General features: G+C 43.4%; 1 protein-coding gene across 1 annotated transcript; it reads right to left on the reverse strand.

Annotated features, from left to right (window-relative positions):
- Positions 1–14,857: 14,857 nt before the first annotated feature.
- LOC115166291 (dual specificity protein phosphatase 1) lies at positions 14,858–21,923 on the reverse strand. Its single transcript, XM_029720155.1, has 4 exons — positions 21,105–21,923; positions 20,428–20,570; positions 19,855–20,074; positions 14,858–16,858 (listed from the first exon to the last, which is right to left on the reverse strand). The coding sequence occupies exons 1-4, from the start codon at positions 21,514–21,516 to the stop codon at positions 16,497–16,499; spliced, it is 1,137 nt and encodes a 378-aa protein (XP_029576015.1). The 5' UTR covers positions 21,517–21,923; the 3' UTR covers positions 14,858–16,496.
- Positions 21,924–26,903: the final 4,980 nt, after the last annotated feature.

Genomic DNA, 26,903 nt, shown 5'->3' on the forward strand with positions numbered 1-26,903 from the left:
GGTTATTTGTTATTGTAGTTTGGTTAGGGCGTGGCAGGGGGTGTTTGTTTTGGGTTTAAGTTCTACGTTTTCTATGTCTGTTTAAATCTAGTTTTCTATTTCTATGTTGGGTTTTTGGTAGGACCTCCAATTAGAGGCAGCTGGTTGTCGTTGTCTCTAATTGGTGGCCATATTTAGTTGAGGTTTGTTTCCCTTGTGTTTTGTGGGTGGTTATTTCCTGTATAGTCTGTGCACCTTATGGGACTGTTTCGTTGTTTGTTTAAGTGTTAATTCTAATAAATTATGAAGATGAGCACTTTACCCGCTGCGCATTGGTCCAATCCTTACGATGCCTATGAGAGTGTGTGTGTGTCTATTCCTATTGTTGCCGGTGTTCCTGCTAGACACAGTAGTGTCTGATACAATAGCCAGCCATTGTTCTCTTTCACAGCCCTGATGACGCTCATTACCCAAAAGACTCTCGTTGAGTAAACACTTTCTAATCTATGGCCAAATGACTGCTTCGATAGACGGCAACAAAGAAGCACCATAAGCATCAAATATTAAATCATTAAAAGCAGCTAAACAACAACACAAATAATAATAAAACACTGTAGCTTTATCAGGAGCTATTTAACTAGGCAAGTAAGTTAAGAACAAATTCTTATTTTCAATGACGGCCTGGGAACAGTGGGTTATAACTGCCTTGTCAGAACGACAGATTTGTACCTTGTCAGCTTGGGGATTCGAACTCACGACGTTTTGGTTTCTAGCCCAACGCTCTAACCACTAGGCTACCCTGCGCCCCATCAGGAGTTATAAAGTGACGAAGACAACAACATAGAGATTATACTGTCTAATATTCTCAAAGTGGTCCACAGCACCAAATTGGTCAAGCTGGTCACTGGCTGTCAAGATCAAGAGGACACCATTTCCTTATTTCAGCGGTTTTTTGACGTTGACATTGACCAAACGGTGTGATCCTCCTCTCTGTCCTGTGTGTGATTTGACTGTTTTTCTCACATTCGTCTGCTTTCTAAAGAAAGGGCCAATGAGGTGACACACACACACACACACACTCCCATCTCCTCCGTATCCCTGTGACCTCATCCTTAACAACAGGAAGTCAAATACACAAAAGAACAGGAGGCTGGGAGGAGGGAGAAGAGGAGGAGGGAGAAGAACAGGCTGAGAGGGGGGGGAAGAGGAAGGTTGAACTAAGGGGAGGAGGGAGGGACAGGGGAGAGGAAGGATGAAATGAGGAGGGGGAGAGAGAGAGAGAGAGGGGGGGAGTAGCACATATGTCACCAAACTCCCAGCTTGTCTGTGGTTAGTTGTTGGGATGAGGTAAGCATTTCCCAGCTAGCACATAGCATTCCGAGAAGCAGATGTTTCTTAGAGCTTGGTGAGAGCTTTGGTTGTCATGGTTATGTTGCATGCAATCATCCCGTGACGTTTTCTACACGTTTCCTCATGGTTCTATTTAATAAAACGTTCCATTAAAAAAAAGAACCCTAGTCATGTTCTAAGAATGTTATTTAAAAAACATATACATTCCGTTTTGAGCATCAACAAAACTCCATCTTGAAGAGCGCCACTAACTGATCTTAGTGGGGTGTTTGTTTATTTTGAAATGGAGTCTGTTTGAATAGACGAAAAGGAACAGCTTTGTATGAGAAAACCAAAACATTTAGCTTCATCCTGATGGTACGGTGGACTAATTCCCTGGATAGAGAGCGGAAGCTCATACATTTTAATCTCACTGATGCCATGCCACAATAAAAAAAAAAAATGATGTGCATGATTAATGCCTAAGCAAATTCATGTCTATGTCTCATATCTGTGCTTGGATTTCAAAACAGTTAAGCTAGCAGTGTTATTAAAAGTCTTATTGAAGCGAGTTCTGAGAACATTATTTAATTACCTTCAAATAACCTATAATTTCCATTCTCAGAACGTTAATAAAACCTCCCCAGGATAACGTTCAGGAAACCATAGAAAAACGTTCTCAGAACCTCCGTGCAACCTAAAATATTCCGTAGAACTCGAAATGTTCACTTCTGTTCTCAGAACGTTTAGAACACTTTCAGTTTTAAACGTCAGGAAACTTATGGCTTCGTTCCCAGAACCAATGGGAAACAAAAAACATACTTTACCACAACTTCCAAGGAACCAAATGTGCTAGCTGTGTTAACACTTTGGTCACACCTATGGTGTTTGTGGAGTTTCCAAAACATTCTCCAACTTCTAGAACCTACAACCCAAGTTCTTTTGAAGTCATTGGGGCGGCAGGTTGCCTAGTGGTTAGAGCGGCAGGTAGCCTAGTGGTTAGAGCGGCAGGTAGCCTAGTGGTTAGAGTGTTGTAGGTAGCCTAGTGGGTAGAGGAGGCAGGTAGCCTAGTGGGTAGAGTGTTGTAGGTAGCCTAGTGGGTAGAGTGTTGTAGGTAGCCTAGTGGGTAGAGGAGGCAGGTAGCCTAGTGGTTAGAGGAGGCAGGTAGCCTAGTGGGTAGAGCGGCAGGTAGCCTAGTGGTTAGAGCGGCAGGTAGCCTAGTGGTTAGAGCGGCAGGTATCCTAGTGGTTAGAGCGGCAGGTAACCTAGTGGTTAGAGCGGCAGGTAGCCTAGTGGTTAGAGCGGCAGGTAGCCTAGTGGTTAGAGGGGCAGGTAGCCTAGTGGTTAGAGCGGCAGGTAGCCTAGTGGTTAGAGCGGCAGGTAGCCTAGTGGTTAGAGCGGCAGGTAGCCTAGTGGTTAGAGCGGCAGGTAGCCTAGTGGTTAGAGGAGGCAGGTAGCCTAGTGGTTAGAGCGTTGGGGCGGCAGGTAGCCTAGTGGTTAGAGCGGCAGGTAGCCTAGTGGTTAGAGCGGCAGGTAGCCTAGTGGTTAGAGCGGCAGGTAGCCTAGTGGTTAGAGCGGCAGGTAGCCTAGTGGTTAGAGCGGCAGGTAGCCTAGTGGTTAGAGCGTTGGGCCAGTAACCGAAAGGTCGCTAGATAGAATCCGAGCTGACAAGGTAAAACTCTGTCGTTCTGCCCCTGAACAAGGCAGTTGTTCCTAGACCGTCGTTGTAATTAAGAATTTGTTCTTAACTGACTTGCCTAGTTAAATAAAGGTTAAATTTTAAAAAATGAAAAAGCAACAAAAAAATCTCATTCTAGAATGGTCAAACCCACCAGTATGAGATTCAGTTTCAATATGACTAGACCATTCACTGAATCTGTTTTTTTAAATTGTAGTCATTTTTAGCAGACGCCCCTTATCCAGAGCAAATAGGGCTAAGGGCCTTGCTTAAGGACACATCGACAGACTTTTCACGTAGTCGGCTTGGGGATTCGAACCAGCTGCATTTCGGTTCTTGACCGCTATAGGCTACCTACCACCCACTGAGAGAAAAGGGTCTGCCCTGGATTGACCCCAGGGTGTATTGTATCCCTGCACTAAAAGACCAGGATGAAGCCCAGGGTGTATTGTATCTCTGCACTAAAAGACCAGGATAAAGCCCAGGGTGTATTGTATCCCTGGGCTTCAAACAAACACAAACAAACACACATCTCCATCTCTCATTGGCCAGGAGGAGGACAGAGGGACAGACGGACAGACAGGGGACACAAGGCGGGGGGGCTCTGGCTCAATGACTCAACCATCAATGCTCTTTAGTTGTCACACTTTTCCCAAACGCTTTGCAGCTGCTCCTATTGTGGCCCGCAAGAGGGTGTGGAGGACGGATGGGGGGGGGGGGTCCTTCATGTCTGTGTGTGTGTGTGTGTGTGTGTGTGTGTGTGTGTGTGAGTGTGGACAGTTCTCCAGACTGTTGCCAGCTTGGCCCGTGATCACTTCAATGGGGAGGAGGGAAACACTGTCTTGTCTAAACAATAGGAGACGTATAGCCCCAGAGATTCTATACAGGAGAGTCCCGATGCAGCCTGCGGTATAGGGAGATTCCATCGCATTAGGACCCAAGCAGGATTTGGGGTCACAACTTGGAATGGGAACGTTACTTCACATAGGAACCTCAGACCAGGCCATCTTCCTTCTTAGTTTCTCAGATGTCTTCACATGTCACCAATTACAACTTTGATTTGTCAAAAGATCGTGACCTTGATCAATTGGGTCAAAATAAAACTGTAATTTCAATGAAAAATGCTTTTATTGTTACAATTTATGTAAAAACATTTAATAAATGCTGTTTTGTTACGTCTCTTTATTTCAATGTTCTCCTAAAGTGACATCCCCAAATCTAACTGCCTGTAGCTCAGGACCTGAAGCAACGATATGCATATTATTGGTACCATTTCAAAGGAAACACTTTGAAGTGTGTGGGGAAATGTGAAATGAATGTAGGAGAACATAACGCATTAGATCTCGTAAAAGACAATACAATGACAAAAAAACATGCGTTTTTTTTGTTGTTGTTGTGTACCATCGTCTTTGAAATGCAAGAGAAAGGCTATAATGTATCATTATTGTAAAGTGATTGTTCCACTGGATATCATAAGGTGAATGCACCAATTTGTGAGTCGCTCTGGATAAGAGCGTCTGCTAAATGACGTAAATGTAAAATGTAAATGTAATTCCAGCCCAGGTGAGTTTAGATTTTGGACACTAGATGGCAGCAGTGTATGTGCAAAGTTTTAGACTGATCCAATGAACCATTGCATTTCTGTTGAAAATGTTGTATCAACACTGGCCAAATATGCCTAATTGGTTTATTAATACATTTTCAAGTTATAACTGTGCACTCTCCTCAAAAAATAGCATAGTATTCTTTCACTGTAATGGCTACTGTAAATTGGACAGTGCCGTTAGATTAAAAAGAATTTAAGCTTTCTGCAAATATCACATATGTCTATGTCCTGGGAAATATTCTTGTTACTTACAACCCCATGCTAATCGCATTAAACTACGTTAGCTCAACCGTCACGCGGTGGACCCACCAATCCTGTAGAGGATCGGCCGCATCATAGCACCCATGACATTCCAAATACCAATATATGACCAGGACATGAGGTCATACTAATAGCTGTAGTAGGTATATGAACTATACTAGGTATGGGAACTATAGTGGGTATATGAACTATAGTGGGTATGGGAACTATAGTGGGTATGGGAACTATAGTAGGTATGGGAACTATAGTGGGTATGGGAACTATAGTAGGTATGGGAACTATAGTAGGTATGGGAACTATAGTGGGTATGGGAACTATAGTGGGTATGGGAACTATAGTGGGTATATGAACTATACTAGGTATGGGAACTATAGTGGGTATGGGAACTATAGTGGGTATGGGAACTATAGTAGGTATGGGAACTATAGTGGGTATGGGAACTATAGTGGGTATGGGAACTATAGTAGGTATGGGAACTATAGTGGGTATGGGAACTATAGTAGGTATGGGAACTATAGTGGGTATGGGAACTATAGTGGGTATGGGAACTATAGTGGGTATGGGAACTATAGTGGGTATGGGAACTATAGTAGGTATGGGAACTATAGTGGGTATGGGAAACTATAGTAGGTATGGAACTATAGTGGAACTATAGTAGGTATGGGAACTATAGTAGGTATGGGAACTATAGTAGGTATGGGAACTATAGTAGGTATGGGAACTATAGTAGGTATGGGAACTATAGTGGGTATGGGAACTATAGTGGGTATGGGAACTATAGTAGGTATGGGAACTATAGTAGGTATGGGAACTATAGTGGGTATGGGAACTATAGTAGGTATGGGAACTATAGTGGGTATGGGAACTATAGTAGGTATGGGAACTATAGTAGGTATGGGTACTATAGTGGGTATGGGAACTATAGTAGGTATGGGAACTATAGTAGGTATGGGAACTATAGTAGGTATGGGAACTATAGTGGGTATGGGAACTATAGTAGGTATGGGTATGGGAACTATAGTAGGTATGGGAACTATAGTAGGTATGGGAACTATAGTGGGTATGGGAACTATAGTAGGTATGGGTACTATAGTAGGTATGGGAACTATAGTAGGTATGGGAACTATAGTAGGTATGGGAACTATAGTAGGTATGGGAACTATAGTAGGTATGGGAACTATAGTAGGTATGGGTATGGGAACTATAGTGGGTATGGGAACTATAGTAGGTATGGGTATGGGAACTATAGTAGGTATGGGAACTATAGTGGGTATGGGAACTATAGAAGGTATGGGTATGGGAACTATAGTAGGTATGGGAACTATAGTGGGTATGGGAACTATAGTGGGTATGGGAACTATAGTAGGTATGGGTACTATAGTGGGTATGGGAACTTTAGTAGGCATGGGAACTATAGTGGGTATGGGAACTATAGTGGGTATGGGAACTATAGTGGGTATGGGAACTATAGTGGGTATGGGAACTATAGTGGGTCTGGGAACTATAGTAGGTATGGGTATGGGAACTATAGTGGGTATGGGAACTATAGTGGGTATGGGAACTATAGTAGGTATGGGAACTATAGTGGGTATGGGAACTATAGTGGGTATGGGAACTATAGTGGGTATGGGAACTATAGTGGGTCTGGGAACTATAGTAGGTATGGGTATGGGAACTATAGTGGGTATGGGAACTATAGTGGGTATGGGAACTATAGTAGGTATGGGAACTATAGTAGGTATGGGAACTATAGTGGGTATGGGAACTATAGTGGGTATGGGAACTATAGTGGGTATGGGAACTATAGTAGGTATGGGAACTATAGTAGGTATGGGAACTATAGTAGGTATGGGAACTATAGTAGGTATGGGAACTATAGTGGGTATGGGAACTATAGTGGGTATGGGAACTATAGTAGGTATGGGAACTATAGTGGGTATGGGAACTATAGTGGGTATGGGAACTATAGTGGGTATGGGAACTATAGTGGGTATGGGTATGGGAACTATAGTAGGTATGGGAACTATAGTAGGTATGGGAACTATAGTGGGTATGGGTATGGGAACTATAGTAGGTATGGGAACTATAGTGGGTATGGGAACTGTAGTGGGTATGGGAACTATAGTAGGTATGGGAACTATAGTAGGTATGGGAACTATAGTGGGTCTGGGAACTATAGTGGGTATGGGAACTATAGTGGGTATGGGAACTATAGTAGGTATGGGAACTATAGTAGGTATGGGAACTATAGTAGGTATGGGAACTATAGTAGGTATGGGAACTATAGTGGGTATGGGAACTATAGTGGGTATGGGAACTATAGTAGGTATGGGAACTATAGTAGGTATGGGAACTATAGTAGGTATGGGAACTATAGTGGGTATGGGAACTATAGTGGGTATGGGAACTATAGTAGGTATGGGTACTATAGTGGGTATGGGAACTATAGTAGGTATGGGAACTATAGTGGGTATGGGAACTATAGTAGGTATGGGAACTATAGTGGGTATGGGTATGGGAACTATAGTAGGTATGGGAACTATAGTGGGTATGGGAACTGTAGTGGGTATGGGAACTATAGTAGGTATGGGAACTATAGTAGGTATGGGAACTATAGTGGGAATGGGAACTATAGTAGGTATGGGAACTATAGTGGGTATGGGAACTATAGTGGGTATGGGAACTATAGTAGGTATGGGAACTATAGTGGGTATGGGAACTATAGTAGGTATGGGTATGGGAACTATAGTAGGTATGGGTATGGGAACTATAGTGGGTATGGGAACTATAGTGGGTATGGGAACTATAGTTGGTATGGGAACTATAGTAGGTATGGGAACTATAGTAGGTATGGGAACTATAGTGGGTATGGGAACTATAGTGGGTATGGGAACTATAGTAGGTATGGGTATGGGAACTATAGTAGGTATGGGAACTATAGTGGGTATGGGAACTATAGTGGGTATGGGTATGGGAACTATAGTAGGTATGGGAACTATAGTGGGTATGGGAACTATAGTAGGTATGGGAACTATAGTGGGTATGGGAACTATAGTGGGTATGGGAACTATAGTAGGTATGGGAACTATAGTGGGTATGGGAACTATAGTGGGTATGGGAACTATAGTGGGTATGGGAACTATAGTAGATATGGGTATGGGAACTATAGTAGGTATGGGAACTATAGTGGGTATGGGAACTATAGTGGGTATGGGTATGGGAACTATAGTAGGTATGGGAACTATAGTGGGTATGGGAACTATAGTAGGTATGGGAACTATAGTGGGTATGGGAACTATAGTGGGTATGGGAACTATAGTAGGTATGGGAACTATAGTAGGTATGGGAACTATAGTGGGTATGGGAACTATAGTAGGTATGGGAACTATAGTAGGTATGGGAACTATAGTGGGTATGGGTATGGGAACTATAGTAGGTATGGGAACTATAGTGGGTATGGGAACTGTAGTGGGTATGGGAACTATAGTAGGTATGGGAACTATAGTAGGTATGGGAACTATAGTAGGTATGGGAACTATAGTAGGTATGGGAACTATAGTGGGTATGGGAACTATAGTAGGTATGGGAACTATAGTAGGTATGGGAACTATAGTGGGTATGGGAACTATAGTAGGTATGGGAACTATAGTGGGTATGGGAACTATAGTGGGTATGGGAACTATAGTAGTTATGGGAACTATAGTGGGTATGGGAACTATAGTGGGTATGGGAACTATAGTTGGTATGGGAACTATAGTAGGTATGGGAACTATAGTAGGTATGGGAACTATAGTGGGTATGGGAACTATAGTAGGTATGGGAACTATAGTAGGTATGGGAACTATAGTGGGTATGGGAACTATAGTAGGTATGGTTATGGGAACTATAGTAGGTATGGGTATGGGAACTATAGTGGGTATGGGAACTATAGTGGGTATGGGAACTATAGTGGGTATGGGAACTATAGTGGGTATGGGAACTATAGTTGGTATGGGAACTATAGTAGGTATGGGAACTATAGTAGGTATGGGAACTATAGTAGGTATGGGAACTATAGTGGGTATGGGAACTATAGTGGGTATGGGAACTATAGTAGGTATGGGAACTATAGTGGGTATGGGAACTATAGTAGGTATGGGTATGGGAACTATAGTGGGTATGGGAAACTATAGTGGTATGGGAACTTGTAGGTATGGTATGGGAACTATAGTAGGTATGGGAAACTATAGTAGGTATGGGAACTATAGTGGGTATGGGTATGGGAACTATAGTAGGTATGGGAACTATAGTGGGTATGGGAACTATAGTAGGTATGGGAACTATAGTAGGTATGGGAACTATAGTGGGTCTGGGGAACTATAGTAGGTATGGGTATGGGAACTATAGTGGGTATGGGAACTATAGTGGGTATGGGAACTATAGTGGGTATGGGAACTATAGTGGGTATGGGAACTATAGTGGGTATGGGAACTATAGTGGGTATGGGAACTATAGTAGGTATGGGAACTATAGTAGGTATGGGAACTATAGTGGGTATGGGAACTATAGTAGGTATGGGAACTATAGTGGGTATGGGAACTATAGTGGGTAAGGGAACTATAGTGGGTATGGGAACTATAGTAGGTATGGGAACTATAGTAGGTATGGGAACTATAGTGGGTATTTGAACTATAGTGGGTATGGGAACTATAGTAGGTATGGGAACTATAGTAGGTATGGGAACTATAGTAGGTATGGGTATGGGAACTATAGTAGGTATGCGAACTATAGTAGGTATGGGAACTATAGTGGGTATGGGAACTATAGTGGGTATGGGAACTATAGTAGGTATGGGAACTATAGTAGGTATGCGAACTATAGTAGGTATGGGAACTATAGTGGGTATGGGAACTATAGTGGGTATGGGAACTATAGTGGGTATGGGAACTATAGTAGGTATGGGAACTATAGTAGGTATGGGAACTATAGTGGGTATGGGAAACTATAGTGGGTATGGGAACTATAGTGGGTATGGGAACTATAGTAGGTATGGGAACTATAGTAGGTATGGGAACTATAGTGGGTATGGGAACTATAGTAGGTATGGGAACTATAGTAGGTATGGGAACTATAGTGGGTATGGGAACTATAGTAGGTATGGGTATGGGAACTATAGTAGGTATGGGAACTATAGTAGGTATGGGAACTATAGTAGGTATGGGAACTATAGTGGGTATGGGAACTATAGTGGGTAAGGGAACTATAGTAGGTATGGGAACTATAGTAGGTATGGGAACTATAGTAGGTATGGGAACTATAGTGGGTATGGGAACTATAGTAGGTATGGGTATGGGAACTATTGTGGGTATGGGAACTATAGTGGGTATGGGTATGGGAACTATAGTAGGTATGGGAACTATAGTGGGTATGGGAACTATAGTGGGTATGGGAACTATAGTGGGTATGGAAACTATAGTGGGTATGGGAACTATAGTAGATATGGGAACTATAGTAGGTATGGGAACTACAGTGGGTATGGGAACTATAGTGGGTATGGGAACTATAGTGGGTATGGGAACTATAGTGGGTATGGGAACTATAGTGGGTATGGGAACTATAGTAGGTATGGGTATGGGAACTATAGTGGGTATGGGAACTATAGTGGGTATGGGAACTATAGTGGGTATGGGTATGGGAACTATAGTGGGTATGGGTACTATAGTGGGTATGGGAACTATAGTGGGTATGGGAACTATAGTAGGTATGGGAACTATAGTGGGTATGGGAACTATAGTGGGTATGGGAACTATAGTGGGTATGGGAACTATAGTGGGTATGGGAACTATAGTAGGTATGGGTATGGGAACTATAGTGGGTATGGGAACTATAGTAGGTATGGGAACTATAGTGGGTATGGGAACTATAGTAGGTATGGGAACTATAGTAGGTATGGGAACTATAGTGGGTATGGGAACTATAGTGGGTATGGGAACTATAGTGGGTATGGGAACTATACTAGGTATGGGAACTATAGTGGGTATGGGAACTATAGTGGGTATGGGAACTATAGTGGGTATGGGAACTATAGTGGGTATGGGAACTATAGTAGGTATGGGAACTATAGTAGGTATGGGTACTATAGTGGGTATGGGAACTATAGTGGGTATGGGAACTATAGTGGGTATGGGAACTATAGTGGGTATGGGAACTATAGTAGGTATGGGAACTATAGTGGGTATGGGAACTATAGTAGGTATGGGAACTATAGTGGGTATGGGAACTATAGTAGGTATGGGTATGGGAACTATTGTGGGTATGGGAACTATAGTGGGTATGGGAACTATAGTGGGTATGGGAACTATAGTGGGTATGGGAACTATAGTGGGTATGGGAACTATAGTAGGTATGGGTATGGGAACTATAGTAGGTATGGGAACTATAGTGGGTATGGGAACTATAGTGGGTATGGGAACTATAGTGGGTATGGGAACTATAGTGGGTATGGGAACTATAGTGGGTATGGGAACTATAGTGGGTATGGGAACTATAGTGGGTATGGGAACTATAGTGGGTATGGGAACTATAGTAGGTATGGGTATGGGAACTATAGTGGGTATGGGAACTATAGTAGGTATGGGAACTATAGTGGGTATGGGAACTATAGTAGGTATGGGAACTATAGTAGGTATGGGTACTATAGTGGGTATGGGAACTATAGTGGGTATGGGAACTATAGTGGGTATGGGAACTATAGTGGGTATGGGAACTATACTAGGTATGGGAACTATAGTGGGTATGGGAACTATAGTAGGTATGGGAACTATAGTAGGTATGGGTACTATAGTGGGTATGGGAACTATAGTGGGTATGGGAACTATAGTGGGTATGGGAACTATAGTAGGTATGGGAACTATAGTGGGTATGGGAACTATAGTAGGTATGGGAACTATAGTGGGTATGGGAACTATAGTAGGTATGGGAACTATAGTGGGTATGGGAACTATAGTAGGTATGGGAACTATAGTGGGTATGGGAACTATAGTGGGTATGGGAACTATAGTAGGTATGGGAACTATAGTGGGTATGGGAACTATAGTAGGTATGGGTATGGGAACTATAGTGGGTATGGGAACTATAGTAGGTATGGGAACTATAGTGGGTATGGGAACTATAGTGGGTATGGGAACTATAGTGGGTATGGGAACTATAGTAGGTATGGGAACTATAGTGGGTATGGGAACTATAGTAGGTATGGGAACTATAGTGGGTATGGGAACTATAGTGGGTATGGGAACTATAGTGGGTATGGGAACTATAGTAAGTATGGGAACTATAGTAGGTATGGGAACTATAGTTGGTATGGGAACTATAGTAGGTATGGGAACTATAGTGGGTATGGGAACTATAGTGGGTATGGGAACTATAGTGGGTATGGGAACTATAGTGGGTATGGGAACTATAGTAGGTATGGGAACTATAGTGGGTATGGGAACTATAGTAGGTATGGGAACTATAGTAGGTATGGGAACTATAGTGGGTATGGGAACTATAGTGGGTATGGGAACTATAGTGGGTATGGGAACTATAGTGGGTATGGGAACTATAGTGGGTATGGGAACTATAGTGGGTATGGGAACTATAGTAGGTATGGGTATGGGAACTATAGTAGGTATGGGAACTATAGTAGGTATGGGAACTATAGTGGGTATGGGAACTATAGTGGGTATGGGAACTATAGTGGGTATGGGAGCTGTAGTGGGTATGGGAACTATAGTGGGTATGGGAACTATAGTGGGTATGGGAACTATAGTGGGTATGGGAACTATAGTGGGTATGGGAACTATAGTGGGTATGGGAACTATAGTGGGTATGGGAACTATAGTGGGTATGGGAACTATAGTAGGTATGGGAACTATAGTGGGTATGGGAACTATAGTGGGTATGGGAACTATAGTAGGTATGGGATCTATAGTTGGTATGGGAACTATAGTAGGTATGGGAACTATAGTAGGTATGGGAACTATAGTGGGTATGGGAACTATAGTGGGTATGGGAACTATGGGAACTATAGTGGGTATGGGAACTATAGTGGGTATGGGAACTATAGTGGGTATGGGAACTATAGTGGGTATGGGAACTATAGTGGGTATGGGAACTATAGTGGGTATGGGAACTATAGAGGTATGGGTATGGGAACTATAGTGGGTATGGGAACTATAGTAGGTATGGGAACTATAGTGGGTATGGGAACTATAGTAGGTATGGGAACTATAGTAGGTATGGGTACTATAGTGGGTATGGGAACTATAGTGGGTATGGGAACTATAGTGGGTATGGGAACTATAGTGGGTATGGGAACTATACTAGGTATGGGAACTATAGTGGGTATGGGAACTATAGTAGGTATGGGAACTATAGTGGGTATGGGAACTATAGTAGGTATGGGAACTATAGTGGGTATGGGAACTATAGTAGGTATGGGAACTATAGTGGGTATGGGAACTATAGTAGGTATGGGAACTATAGTGGGTATGGGAACTATAGTAGGTATGGGAACTATAGTGGGTATGGGAACTATAGTAGGTATGGGAACTATAGTGGGTATGGGAACTATAGTGGGTATGGGAACTATAGTAGGTATGGGAACTATAGTGGGTATGGGAACTATAGTAGGTATGGGAACTATAGTGGGTATGGGAACTATAGTAGGTATGGGAACTATAGTGGGTATGGGAACTATAGTGGGTATGGGAACTATAGTGGGTATGGGAACTATAGTAGGTATGGGAACTATAGTGGGTATGGGAACTATAGTAGGTATGGGAACTATAGTGGGTATGGGAACTATAGTGTGTATGGGAACTATAGTGGGTATGGGAACTATAGTAAGTATGGGAACTATAGTAGGTATGGGAACTATAGTTGGTATGGGAACTATAGTAGGTATGGGAACTATAGTGGGTATGGGAACTATAGGGGTATGGGAACTATAGTGGGTATGGGAACTATAGTGGGTATGGGAACTATAGTAGGTATGGGAACTATAGTGGGTATGGGAACTATAGTAGGTATGGGAACTATAGTAGGTATGGGAACTATAGTGGGTATGGGAACTATAGTGGGTATGGGAACTATAGGGGTATGGGAACTATAGTGGGTATGGGAACTATAGTGGGTATGGGAACTATAGTGGGTATGGGAACTATAGTGGGTATGGGAAACTATAGTAGGTATGGGTATGGGAACTATAGTAGGTATGGGAACTATAGTAGGTATGGGAACTATAGTGGGTATGGGAACTATAGTGGGTATGGGAACTATAGTGGGTATGGGAGCTGTAGTGGGTATGGGAACTATAGTGGGTATGGGAACTATAGTGGGTATGGGAACTATAGTGGGTATGGGAACTATAGTGGGTATGGGAACTATAGTGGGTATGGGAACTATAGTGGGTATGGGAACTATAGTGGGTATGGGAACTATAGTAGGTATGGGAACTATAGTGGGTATGGGAACTATAGTGGGTATGGGAACTATAGTAGGTATGGGATCTATAGTTGGTATGGGAACTATAGTAGGTATGGGAACTATAGTAGGTATGGGAACTATAGTGGGTATGGGAACTATAGTGGGTATGGGAACTATAGTGGGTATGGGAACTATAGTGGGTATGGTAACTATAGTAGGTATGGGAACTATAGTGGGTATGGAAACTATAGTGGGTATGGGAACTATAGTGGGTATGGGAACTATAGTAGGTATGGGAACTATAGTGGGTATGGGAACTATAGTGGGTATGGGAACTATAGTGGGTATGGGAACTATAGTAGGTATGGGAACTATAGTGGGTATTATCCTATCTATATGTATATAGTATAGATTGTGGTGTATTTTGGTCTACCATATCTATTTTCTCTAGGGTGTTGGTGTAATATACAATCAATCCATTTCACTGTGTGTCTTTTAGCATTTCCAAATTACTCTATGTGTCAAAAATAAAGAAACCAGAAAGTTCTGCAACGAAGTACAAAAGACAAATAGGATTTATTTAATGGTATCAAAAACAACTACTAACAAACATATGCAAAAATATATATGGTAAGAAATATATTACTTTAGTTCAATAAATATCACATAGGTAATAAGACAGACAGCAGTCTCTGGTGAGTCTGATCCCCGTCTTAGTGCTTTAGGGGTTCTGACTCTCTCCCAGAGCTTTTAATTGTAGAAGATGCTAACAGAGCTAGCATGCTAATGATACTAACAGAGATAACATACTAATAATGCTAACAGTACATGATGCTAACAGAGCTAGCATGCTAATGATACTAACAGAGCTAACATGCTAATAATGCTAACAGTACATGATGCTAACAGAGCTAGCATGATGCTAACAGAGCTAGTGTTAGCTAACAGCTGCTAGCACTACAAAGGCATGGTGGTGTTTCAGAGGTATCTGGTGGTTGGTTGGCTGGTTCCCCCAATATTGTCAGGGATCGTCAGGGTCTCACGGTGTTTTATAAAAGGCATACATTTGCATATGAATGGGGCTTTCCCATCCACTTTAAACTAAACCTTCTGGCGCTCTCCGAGCCGGCTGATTGGCCAGAGATCAGAGATACATTCATTGTTCGTCAACAATAAACAGTCTGAGGAGTGATTTATCCGAACCTGCGTCGTTTGCCGAGGCATTAGCGGGATTCCCTCAGGATGACAGATCGTTTTTTTGTGTGAACAAAGCTGTGGGACATTGAAAGTCCTTCATGATTCCTGAGTCTGGTTGGTAGCAATAAATATGACTGTCTGTGAGTGACCAAGGGAGGGTTTACTTGCCCATTTTGTGTAGAGTTGTGGCAGGTAAATTATTTTATTGTGATTATGAAAAGCTGACCACTCTCATTAAATGACTTTGCATACTTGACAAAGTTCTTTGAATACAATCTCTTCTCTTCATCTCATTAAAATACTTCTAACTTCCTTTAAAGAATTGACCCTTTCCCCCAGTCACCTTCAGCCACTGACTTCTCTGTCTCTTTCTAGAAGTTGAGGTATTCTAGGCAGATCTGCAGGTATCATTCACATTCCAAAGAGGATGTTGTGATAACCATACTGCCATATTGGTAGCCAGAGAAACTCCTTTCAAGTCGATGGGGCAGACCTGTGGATTTAAACCCATAAACTAGGCCACTTGGTTTGTCTCTCCAAAGGTTAGCCCTTTTGTCCTGTGATGCCAGGGTCAGTTCTAGAGCTCAGTGTCTATCCAAAACTCAATGATTAATCACCTGTATTTGAGTGACACTGACAGTAAACTACTAGTATTGTGACAGTACAGTACTAGTATTGTCACTACTAGTATTATGACAGTACAGTACTAGTATTGTGATAGTACACTACTAGTATTATGACAGTACAGTACTAGTATTGTGACAGTACACAACTAGTATTTTGACAGTACAATACTAGTATTGTTACAGTACACTAGTAGTGTTACAGTACAGTACTAGTATTGTCACTACTAGTATTGTTACAGTACACTCTTAGTATTTTGACAGTACAGTACTAGTATTGTTACAGTACAGTCACAACGACTCGACACCAATAGTAACAGTTCAGTTCAAGTCCAGGCAAAGACAGACAACCCTCCATATGATCCTACTCTTCCCCTTAGCAGCTTGGTGAGGTGGTGATGGGGCTGTGGAGGAAGGAGAGCTGTCCGTGTCCAGCAGAGCCGTGGACGGGGATAGACACTGGGAAGTTAAAGACAGTACTGCTCTTCCCCAGGGCAGGACTCCCGGCTTCCGACGAACAGGATGAAGTAGCCAGGACCTGGGACTCAAACTGCAGCAGTTGGCCCATGAAGCTGAAGTTAGGACTGATGATGCTACGGCGCTGCTTGACGAACTCAAAGGCCTCGTCGAGCTTCACGCGGTTGGTCATCATCAGGTAGGCCAGACAGATGGTGGCGGAGCGGGAGATGCCGGCTTGGCAGTGGACAAACACACGACCGCCTTTATTACGGATGGAGTCTATATAGGAGAGAGAGAAGGAGAGGGGAGATTAGTACAATGTTCAACTATGTGTCAATAAAAGATATTCAACTTAGTTATTCTGTAAGTGTGGGACAGTTGTGTAAAGTTGTTGCCAGATTCAAAAAGGTTTCTCTTGACTTGTGTTAGAATACTATTGGTCCTTTGTAGCTCAGTTGGTAGAGCATGGCACTTGTAACAACAAGGTAGTGGGTTTAATTCCTGCGACCACCCATACGTAAAATGTAATGCACGAATCCCAGCCGAAACAGTTCGGATCAAGTTTGTGTATGTTTTATGATGTTTTTTGTTAGTTTTGGACATCGGTAAGGTTTTTTTTTCGGCTGTTCAGGCACACTAAATGTTTTCTCGAGGCAAGCTGAAGTTGGTAGACCAAGTCTACGCCCCTTTGTCGGTGATTGGTCAACAGTAGGGATTCTTCAAGGAAGTATTTGTTATCATTCAGAGACGATTACATTTTTTTTCAAAGTCAAATACAGCAACAAACATCTTAGTTAGATGTTAAATTGAGCGACTAAGGTCTCCTCGACAAACGCATCCAAATTAATGACAGATTTCTTGACTTATCTATTTTGAGGGAGTTTATACTGGCTACGGCATCTCAAAATAGACTAACAGTACTATTGCAGCTTTTTGGTTGTTTTTTTAAGCAAAGGTTTTTTAAGGGAGTATGGCTCTCCCTCGTTAGGTTGCCCTAGACCAGTTTACTATGCGCCAGCCGAACTGAAGCATGCGGAAGCCCGAAGCCACAGCAGGAAGTTACCAATATCCTCTTTGCTCAGTCAGTAGACCTACTAAGGCACAGCAGGAAGTGACAAATAGAAAAGTAGGTTATTCCTCCTGATGACACTCTTTCAGTTGCAAATCACCCTCCATAGCGTTACTAACTAATGGTGTTTCTAACGGACCCATCTCATTAACCCAGGAAAGGGGCAGTTAGATGGGTCTGGGGGGGTGATCAGGGGGCTATTCCCCAAGGAGAGGGGGGCAGAGGGGGACAAAAGGGGGGGTTGGCTGCCCCTCTGCTGGGGTTATTAATCTGGGAGAAAGGTCGGCCGTGAGCCTGTTGGAGAAAACTGCCTTTTGTCCCGACAGAACAAAGAGACGGAGAGGAGAGGAGGGAGCTGCATTCAACCATCAGTCTCTCTCTCTGTCTGCGTCCCCAAATGGCTCCCTATTCCCTTTATAGTGCACTACATTTGACCAGGGCAGTGCACTATAAAGGGAATAGGATTCCATTTGGCATACAGATCTCTCTCTCTCTCTGGGTGCCTGCTCCAAAAGCAGAGTGAGTTCTGGGTCTATTGGGTCTGTTTTGTGGCTCCCACATGAAAAGGGACCCCCTCTTTAAACGGGGGGGGGGGGGGGGGGTCTAGTAAAGGGGTGGATGGGGTGTGATGAAGTAGGGAGCCCTGGCTCAGACAGCTGGTTGGGGTTTGGAGGGAACTTTTTTCTATTTAAATCCAAGTCATTGAATGGAGGAGAGGAGAGAGGGATGGAGAGAGTGAGGGGATTGGCTGTTGAGTTGGAGAGAGGGAGGGGGTTGGCTGTTGAGTTGGAGAGAGGGAGGGGATTGGTTGTTGAGTTGGAGAGAGGGAGGGGGTTGGCTGTTGAGTTGGAGAGAGAGAGGGGGTTGGCTATTGAGTTGGAGAGAGGGAGGGGATTGGTTGTTGAGTTGGAGAGAGGGAGGGGATTGGCTGTTGAGTTGGAGAGAGGGAGGGGGTTGGCTATTGAGTTGGAGAGAGGGAGGGGATTGGCTGTTGAGTTGGAGAGAGGGAGGGGATTGGTTGTTGAGTTGGAGAGAGGGAGGGGATTGGCTGTTGAGTTGGAGAGAGGGAGGGGATTGGCTGTTGAGTTGGAGAGAGGGAGGGGATTGGTTGTTGAGTTGGAGAGAGGGAGGGGATTGGCTGTTGAGTTGGAGAGAGGGAGGGGATTGGCTGTTGAGTTGGAGAGAGGGAGGGGATTGGCTGTTGAGTTGGAGAGAGGGAGGGGATTGGCTGTTGAGTTGGAGAGAGGGAGGGGATTGGCTGTTGAGTTGGAGAGAGGGAGGGGATTGGCTGTTGAGTTGGAGAGAGGGAGGGGATTGGCTGTTGAGTTGGAGAGAGGGAGGGGATTGGCTGTTGTGTTGGAGAGAGGGAGGGAGGGGATTGGCTGTTGCGTTGTAGTAGTTTGTTTGCCCGCCAAGCCAATAGCTTCTATGACTACAGCTGTGAATTGTTCTTTAATAACCCACTAAGGTATCTGAAGTACAGAGAACTGATTTATTTCAGGGGGGGGTGCAATCGCAGATTGAACCTTATGGCTCTGAAATGTCAATCAGGGTTCAGCCATACGGTTCTACTTGACACTTCTCAATTAGACATTTTTTAAGACAACTGTAGCTATTTAAATAAATAAATAAACGACGGAATAAAATTATTTACCGACATAGAGTCAGAACACATCATCAGATACATTAAGAAATATATTATGATCATCAGACGAATAACTGGCATCTCTGAACGACGATGTTGCCATGGCATTCACTTGAACATTTCTGACAGTGTTGTTGTTTTGCTTCCGTTCCGTTATTGCTGGCTAGACTAGCCTAGACCATACCTAGAGGGAGGTGGCGAAGACGTGTTCTGATTGGTCCGTCTGTATTTGTTCAGGCTTGTGATTGGATTGCACACAGAACCTTATAGTACCAAGTTCAAATGGGTTTATGCAAATAGAACGTTCTAGTTTTCCATCCCACCCCCAAAAAATTTAAAATGTACTTTTTCAAAAATCTAACTTCACAGACATATTAATAAATATCTAAAAGATTAGTTATATGTGAATAGCTCGTTTTTTTTTACAAATGTCAAATATAACCTTATAGTTTCACGGTCTCAATATGTTTTCTTACCCAGCTACCTGAAGCTGAATACTCTGACTATTAGTCACTCTGGATAGGAGTGTCTACTAAATGACCGTAATGCAAAGACACTCACCGATAAACTCTATAGCCTCATTGAACCAGGAGGAGATATCAGCCTTGTGGTTGTCCTCGACGGGGATACTCTTGTACTGGAAGGACTCTTCGAAGTGGTTGGGGCAGTTAGCTGATACGTTAATGAGAGCAGTGATACCCAGCATGTCTATCATGTCCTTTCTGGAGGCATGGTAGGCACTGCCCAGGTAGAGGAAGGGAAGGATCTCCACTGGACCACCCTGGACACAGGAGGAGAGGAACAAGACAGAAAACAGTCAATCATCAGCCCTAAAGTGATAGGATATAATAAAGTTAAATCTAAGATGTTCAAATCTATAGTTCGATGACACACTGAGATTGTTTTGAGAGTAATAACATGTCAAAGTGTTATTGGAGATGGAGAAAAGATAGAAAAAGAAAACAATATCACATCCTATCAATACTTACCCCTATAGCCTACCAAATTGAGGTTAGTTTAAGACGGCAGAATCTACTGTTTGATGACACACTGACTTTTGTTTATTTATTATCCAGGTAAAAGTGCTGTTACACAGTAATAACACACAAAATACATGTTTGAAAGAAAACCAACCTGGTCATAGAGCGGTGTACTGCATGGACTGCAGCCGGGCTCGGCGCCGTCTGGACGGGCGCTGAGGGGCAGACTGAGTCCCTGTGGAGATGACGGCTTGGTACACATCTCTGGATACTCCGAGGAGAACGTGTCAAAACCACCTAAACGATGACAAAATAGGACGTGAGGAGACTTAGTACAACAGTCACGTCACCATCTCATAGGTGTAAACGGTAACAGATGTAAATATTTCGGTACAGTCACAGTGTTCACTTCATAACTGTCACTTTACATATCTTACATTACTCATATCACATGTATATTCTGTATTTTATACCATCTACTGCATCTTGCCTACGCCGCTCTGTCCATCACTCATCCATATATTTATATGTACATATTCTCATTCACCTCTTTAGATGTGTGTGTATAAGGTAGTTGTTGTGAAATTGTTAGATTACTTGTTAGATATTACTGCATGGTCGGAACTAGAAGTACAAGCATTTCGCTACACTCGCATTAACATCTGCTAACCATGTGTATGTGACCGATACATTTTGATTTGATTTTAATTTTTGACGTAGACCTTCGCTATAGCACATTTGTTTCGTTACCGTGAGTGCGTAATCAATATGGAGTAGTCCCAGGCTATAGAAACAGGCTACTGTAACACGTTTATAATACATCTAAATTACCTTTGAGAAAGAAGAAACGAGTTCCACACGGGTTTCTACACAGAGCTGTTACGGCGAGCACTAGAGTCCCGTCCTTCTTCACTTGGCCAAAGTCCAAACTCCGATCATCCAGAAACACTACGGACTGATACTCCCCTGAGAGAAGCCGGTTCCGCGTGTCCTCGTTGGGCACGATGTGTCCCACCCCTAGCCCCCCTCTGGCCCTCCGGCGGACTATAGTACTGAAGCGGACGTTGTTGGACCCGAGGATGTGAGAGGAGTTGAAGGAGAAGAATGAGCGACAGTCCAGGACCAGACAGCCCGGGTCTTCCCCCTCCAGCAGCCCGCAGAGGGACATGGCATCGATGCTGGGGACTTCCATGATCACCATAGTAGGAGGGCGGCGGGCGACAACGGTTAAATCCAAATACATAGGCTGTGGAACAGGCAAATAAACCTCAGGGTGGTCGGTGTCCTATACAAACTTGTCAGGTTTTCTTTATTTTAAGACACAAGTAGATTTATTCTTGAAATAGTTGTATGTTCTTTTGTTCTCCTTAGCTTCTTTGAGGTTTTTCTCAAAATGAATGTAAACTGAGAACTAAATAAAAAATCAGTAACAATGAATAAATGTAGAATTAAAAAAATCCAACAATCCGTTTCTCTTCTCGTGTGTATTTTCTTTGATTGTTTCTTGTTAAAAACAAGTTTTTCTTTTCATTCCCGAGGTTGTTCTGAGGGTCGGCTGTGAAAAGGACTTATATAGTATCTCTTCTAGTGAGGGAGAAAACAATGACATCAGACTACTCCCTTCCTGGTACAAAGTCCGCACGGGTTTGCACATACGTCATTTCGCTTTCGAGTCAACCAATGAAGGCAGCCACCCGCCCGCTCCCCTTTCTCAATTCTCGTCACAGAGGCTTTATTGTCATGGGAAACGTATGTTTACATTGCCAAAGCAAGTGGAAACAAAACAACAAACAAAAACAATCAGACAATTAATAGGTAAACATTACAAACACAAGAGTTTTAAAAGAATCTCTCTCTGTGTGTGAAATGATTATGGGGCTGGTAAGCAGCTATATGGGGCCAGAGATATCAGAGAACAGATAGTGAATGTATGTCTGATGGGGCATGTCGCTATGGGTAGACTAAGGAGACTGGCCTACTTATATATCCCATTATAAAATAGAAAAATAAAGTATATATATATATCAAAATATAAAGTATAGATAAATCAAATGTTATGGGTCACATACTGTAAGGGCTGTCGTGAGAGAGAGTAGACCAAGGTGCAGCAGAGTTAGTGTTCATCATTGAATATTTAATAAAGAAAGAACACTATACAGCCAAACAGTCCTGTCAGGTGCAAAACACTAACAGAAACAATTACCCACAAAACCCAAAGGAAAAAACATGCTCCTTATGTGTGACTCCCAATCAGCAACAACGAGCTTCAGCTGTGCCTGATTGGGAGCCACACACGGCCCAAAACAAAGAAATACAAAAACATAGAAAAATATGTAACAAGTAATATCTAACCATTTCACAACAATACACCCAAATCTAAAGTAAAGGAATAGAATAAAGAATATATAAATATTAGGACGAGCAATGTCGGAGCGGCATAGACTAAAATACAGTAGCATAGAATAGAACACAGTATATGAGAAATATGTAAACATTACTAAAGTGATTTCAAGTCTATGTATATAGGGCAGCAGCCTCTAAGGTTTTTTATTTTATTTTTTTAACCTTTATTTAACTAGGGCAAGTCAGTTAAGAACAAATTCTTATTTACAATGACGGCCTAGGAACAGTGGGTTAACTGCCTCGTTCGGGGGCAGAACAACAGATTGTTTACCTACCTACCTACCTACCTCTTTACCTAGATTTTTAACCTAGGTGCATAATGGCTATTTAACAGTCTGATGGCCTTGAGATAGAAGCTGTTTTTCAGTCTCTCGGTTCCAGCTTTGATGCACCTGTACTGACCTCGCCTTCTGGATGATAGCGGGGTGAACAGGCAGTGGCTCGGATGGTTGTTGTCCTTGATGATCTTTTTGGCCTTCCTGTGACATCGGGTGCTGTAGTTGTTATTATTATTATGCAATTCACCTGTTAGTTTATGTGTTGGGGGGCTAGGGTTAGTCTGTTATATCTGGAGTATTTCTCCTGTCTTATCTTGTGTCCTGTGTGAATTTAAGTATGCTCTCTCTAATTCTCTCTTTCTCTCTCTCTCTCGGAGGACCTGAGCCCTAGGACCATGCCTCAGGACTACCTGGCATGATGACTCCTTGTTGTCCCCAGTCCACCTGGCCGTGCTGCTGCTCCAGTTTCAACTGTTCTGCCTGCGGCTATGGAACCCTGACCTGTTCACTGTGATTATTATTATTTGACCATACTGGTCATCTATGAACATTTGAACATCTTGGCCACGTTCTGCTATAATCTCCACCCGGCACAGCCAGAAGAGGACTGGCCACCCCTCATAGCCTGGTTCCTCTCTAGGTTTCTTCCTAGGTTTTGGCCTTTCTCTGGGAATTTTTCCTTGCCACCGTGCTTCTACACCTGCATTGCTTGCTGTTTGGGGTTTTCAGCTGGGTTTCTGTACAGCACTTTGAGATATCAGCTGATGTAAGAAGGGCTATATAAATACATTTGATTTGATTTGATCCCCCCTCGATCTGGACTGTCTCTATGACCATGTTCACCTGTACAGGGAGACAGTCCCCATCCTTGCCAAGACTCTCAAGGACGTCTCTTTAAACCGCAGCCCGACCTCTCCACCCAGGAACAGCGGAGCAATCTCCCCCCCACCGAGATCACCGAGACAACACCCCGGACCAGCACCCTGGACCCCCCCAGCCACGACCACAGCACCACCAACCTCAATGCCCACCACAGCACAGACAACACCCCGGACCAGCACCCTGGACCCCACCAGCCACGACCACAGCACCACCAACCTCAATGCCCACCACAGCCAGCGCAGCACAGACCACCCCAGACCAGCTTCAGAGCCACCCAGACGAGGCTTCCCACCCCCCTGCCCCCCCACCGCAGACCCACACCTGGAGGAGCCACAGCCCAGCAGGCAGAGCTACACACAGGCTGTGAGAGGAGCAACTGGCACAGCACCCACCAACCAAATGAGTGACATCAAACACATGCTGAGTCTACTATGGTCACATGTGATAGGTCATTAAACACATGCTGAGTCTACTATGGTCACATGTGATAGGCCGAGGGTCACGGTGTCACGTCCTGACCAGTAATAGGGGTTATTTGTTATTGTAGTTTGGTCAGGACATGGCAGGGGGTGTTTGTTTCATGTGGTTCGGGGTGGTTGTGTGTTTAGTAGGGTGTTTGATTTATTATTCTGGGTTTTGGGCAAAGTTCTATGTTTATGTATTTCTATGTTTAGTCTAGTCATTTGTATTTCTATGTTTAGGTAATTGGGGGTTGGACTCTCAATTGGAGGCAGGTGTTTTCTAGTTGCCTCTGATTGAGGGTCCTATAAATAGGTATGTGTTTGTTTTAGTATTTGTGGGAGATTGTGCTGTGTATAGCTCTGTGCATAGCTCTGTGCCTTACCGGCCTGTTATTAGTTGTTGTGTTTTTTTTGTGTACGTGTTGTTTTTGTTCACCTTCTTGTCCAGTTAATAAAAGATGAGTGCACATTTCCCCGCTGCGTCTTGGTCCACTTTACCCTACGACAACCGTGACACATGGTATGATGAGCACAAGAACTCCACCATCCTCACACTACATCCACCCAAGTGGAATGAAACAAATGTTATCTTAAATTATTAACAAATTACATTTGCATAATATGAGTTTACATTAATTGAAAAATCCTATTTGAATAGTTCTTGTTGGATTGTGAGTGTTTATCTCATTTTGAAGGTAAAGAAGAAAAAACAGTTATGAAATCGTTTTACGTTGCATGTTGGAATTTACAAGGATTGAAGTCCTCTGCTTTTGGGCTAAAGAGCAGAAACCCAGACTTCCTGAAAGAAATGGCTGATGTTGATATTGTAGTACTACAGCAAACATGGTGCAGAGGTGATGTTTCCACTGGCTGTCCACTAGGTTATAGGGAGATCATCCTACCATCCACTAAATTAAAAGGAATCACACAGGGCAGAGACTCAGGACAGGGCAGAGACTCAGGGCATGGCAGAGACTCAGGACAGGGCAGAGACTCAGGACAGGGCAGAGACTCAGAACAGGCCAGAGACTCAGGACAGGCCAGAGACTCAGGACAGGGCAGAGACTCAGGACAGGGCAGAGACTCAGGACAGGGCAGAGACTCAGGACAGGAAAAAGACTCAGGGCAGGGCAGAGACTCAGGACAGGGCAGAGACTCAGGACAGGGCAGAAACTCAGGACAGGACAGGGCAAAGACTCAGGACAGGGCAGAGACTCAGGACAGGAAAAAGACTCAGGACAGGGCAGAGACTCAGAACAGGGCAGAGACTCAGGACAGGACAGAGACTCAGAACAGGGCAGAGACTCAGGACAGGGCAGAGACTCAGGACAGGGCAGAGACTCAGGACAGGGCAGAGACTCAGGACAGGGCAGAGACTCAGGGGGAATGCTAATATGGTATAAATCTGAACTAATTCATTCAATCGAATTGATCAAAACAGGAGAATTCTTTATCTGGTTAAAAATCAACAAGGCTTTATCTTAACAGATAAAAACGTCTTCCTCTGTGCCACATACATTCCCCCCTCAGAGTCACCCTGCTTCAATGAAGAGAGTTTCTCCATTCTAGAGGGGGAGATGAGTCACTTTCAGGCCCAAGGCAACGTACTGGTCTGTGGAGACCTGAATGGTAGAACAGCAGAAGAACTAGATACTATTAACAGTCCTGGGGATAAACACCTACCAGGAAACAACAACCTTTCCCTCCACACATACCCCCACAGAAACAACTAGGACAAAAAGAAAAAACAAAAATGGAGCACAGTTCCTACAGCTCTGTTGAACACTGGGTCTGTTCAATGGTAGGCTGAGAGGGGACTCTTTTGGTAGGTATCCCTTGGCAACAGCACTGTAGACTACTTCATCATCGACCTCAACGCAGAGTCTCTCAGAGCGTTCACAGTCAGCCCACTGACACCTCTCTCTCAGACCACAGTAAAATCACACAGCGGAACCCAACCATGAAGCATCACGACCCAATCAATGACATGCCAGTAAACAGGCCTATAGACGGAGTGAAAAACATCCAGACTGGCCTGGCTCCTCCCCCCTCCACTTAGTACTTTAGTCTAACAGAAAACCCATCCTCACAGCAGCAGATCCATAAGGTCTACCATGAGAGGTGACTGGATAGTTTCCTTATTAAGGAGAAGCACCTTCAGTCAATCTGCTATCTCTGTGAGAGCTTCCCATGTCTGGAATACACTGCCATCAGACACACACAACTGTACCACCTATCACACCTTCACAAAAAACATGAAGACATGGCTAAAGACCAATCAGATTAGTGAACATACAGACCAATCAGATTAGTGAACATGAAGACATGGATGAAGACCAATCAGATTAGTGAACATGAAGACCAATCAGATTAGTGAACATGAAGACCAATCAGATTAGTGAACATGAAGACCAATCAGATTAGTGAACATGAAGACCAATCAGACTAGTGAACATGAAGACATGGATGAAGACCAATCAGATTAGTGAACATGAAGACATGGATGAAGACCAATCAGATTAGTGAACATGAAGACATGGATAAAGACCAATCAGATTAGTGAACATGAAGACATGGATAAAGACCAATCAGATTAGTGAACATGA

This window comes from Salmo trutta, chromosome 3, assembly GCF_901001165.1.
Source record: "Salmo trutta chromosome 3, fSalTru1.1, whole genome shotgun sequence".
Classification (NCBI taxonomy): domain Eukaryota; kingdom Metazoa; phylum Chordata; class Actinopteri; order Salmoniformes; family Salmonidae; genus Salmo; species Salmo trutta.

Bases quoted from the DNA above. Each gene is read 5' to 3' on its own strand.
- LOC115166291 (XM_029720155.1), bottom strand. From the start codon at position 21,516: ATGTATTTGGATTTAACCGTTGTCGCCCGCCGCCCTCCTACTATGGTG. The intron at 20,075-20,427 runs GTTGGTTTTCTT...TCCTGTGTCCAG, and splicing joins GTACACCGCTCTATGACCAG to GGTGGTCCAGTGGAGATCCT. The intron at 16,859-19,854 runs GTGAGTGTCTTT...TCTCCTATATAG, and splicing joins TGAGGCTATAGAGTTTATCG to ACTCCATCCGTAATAAAGGC.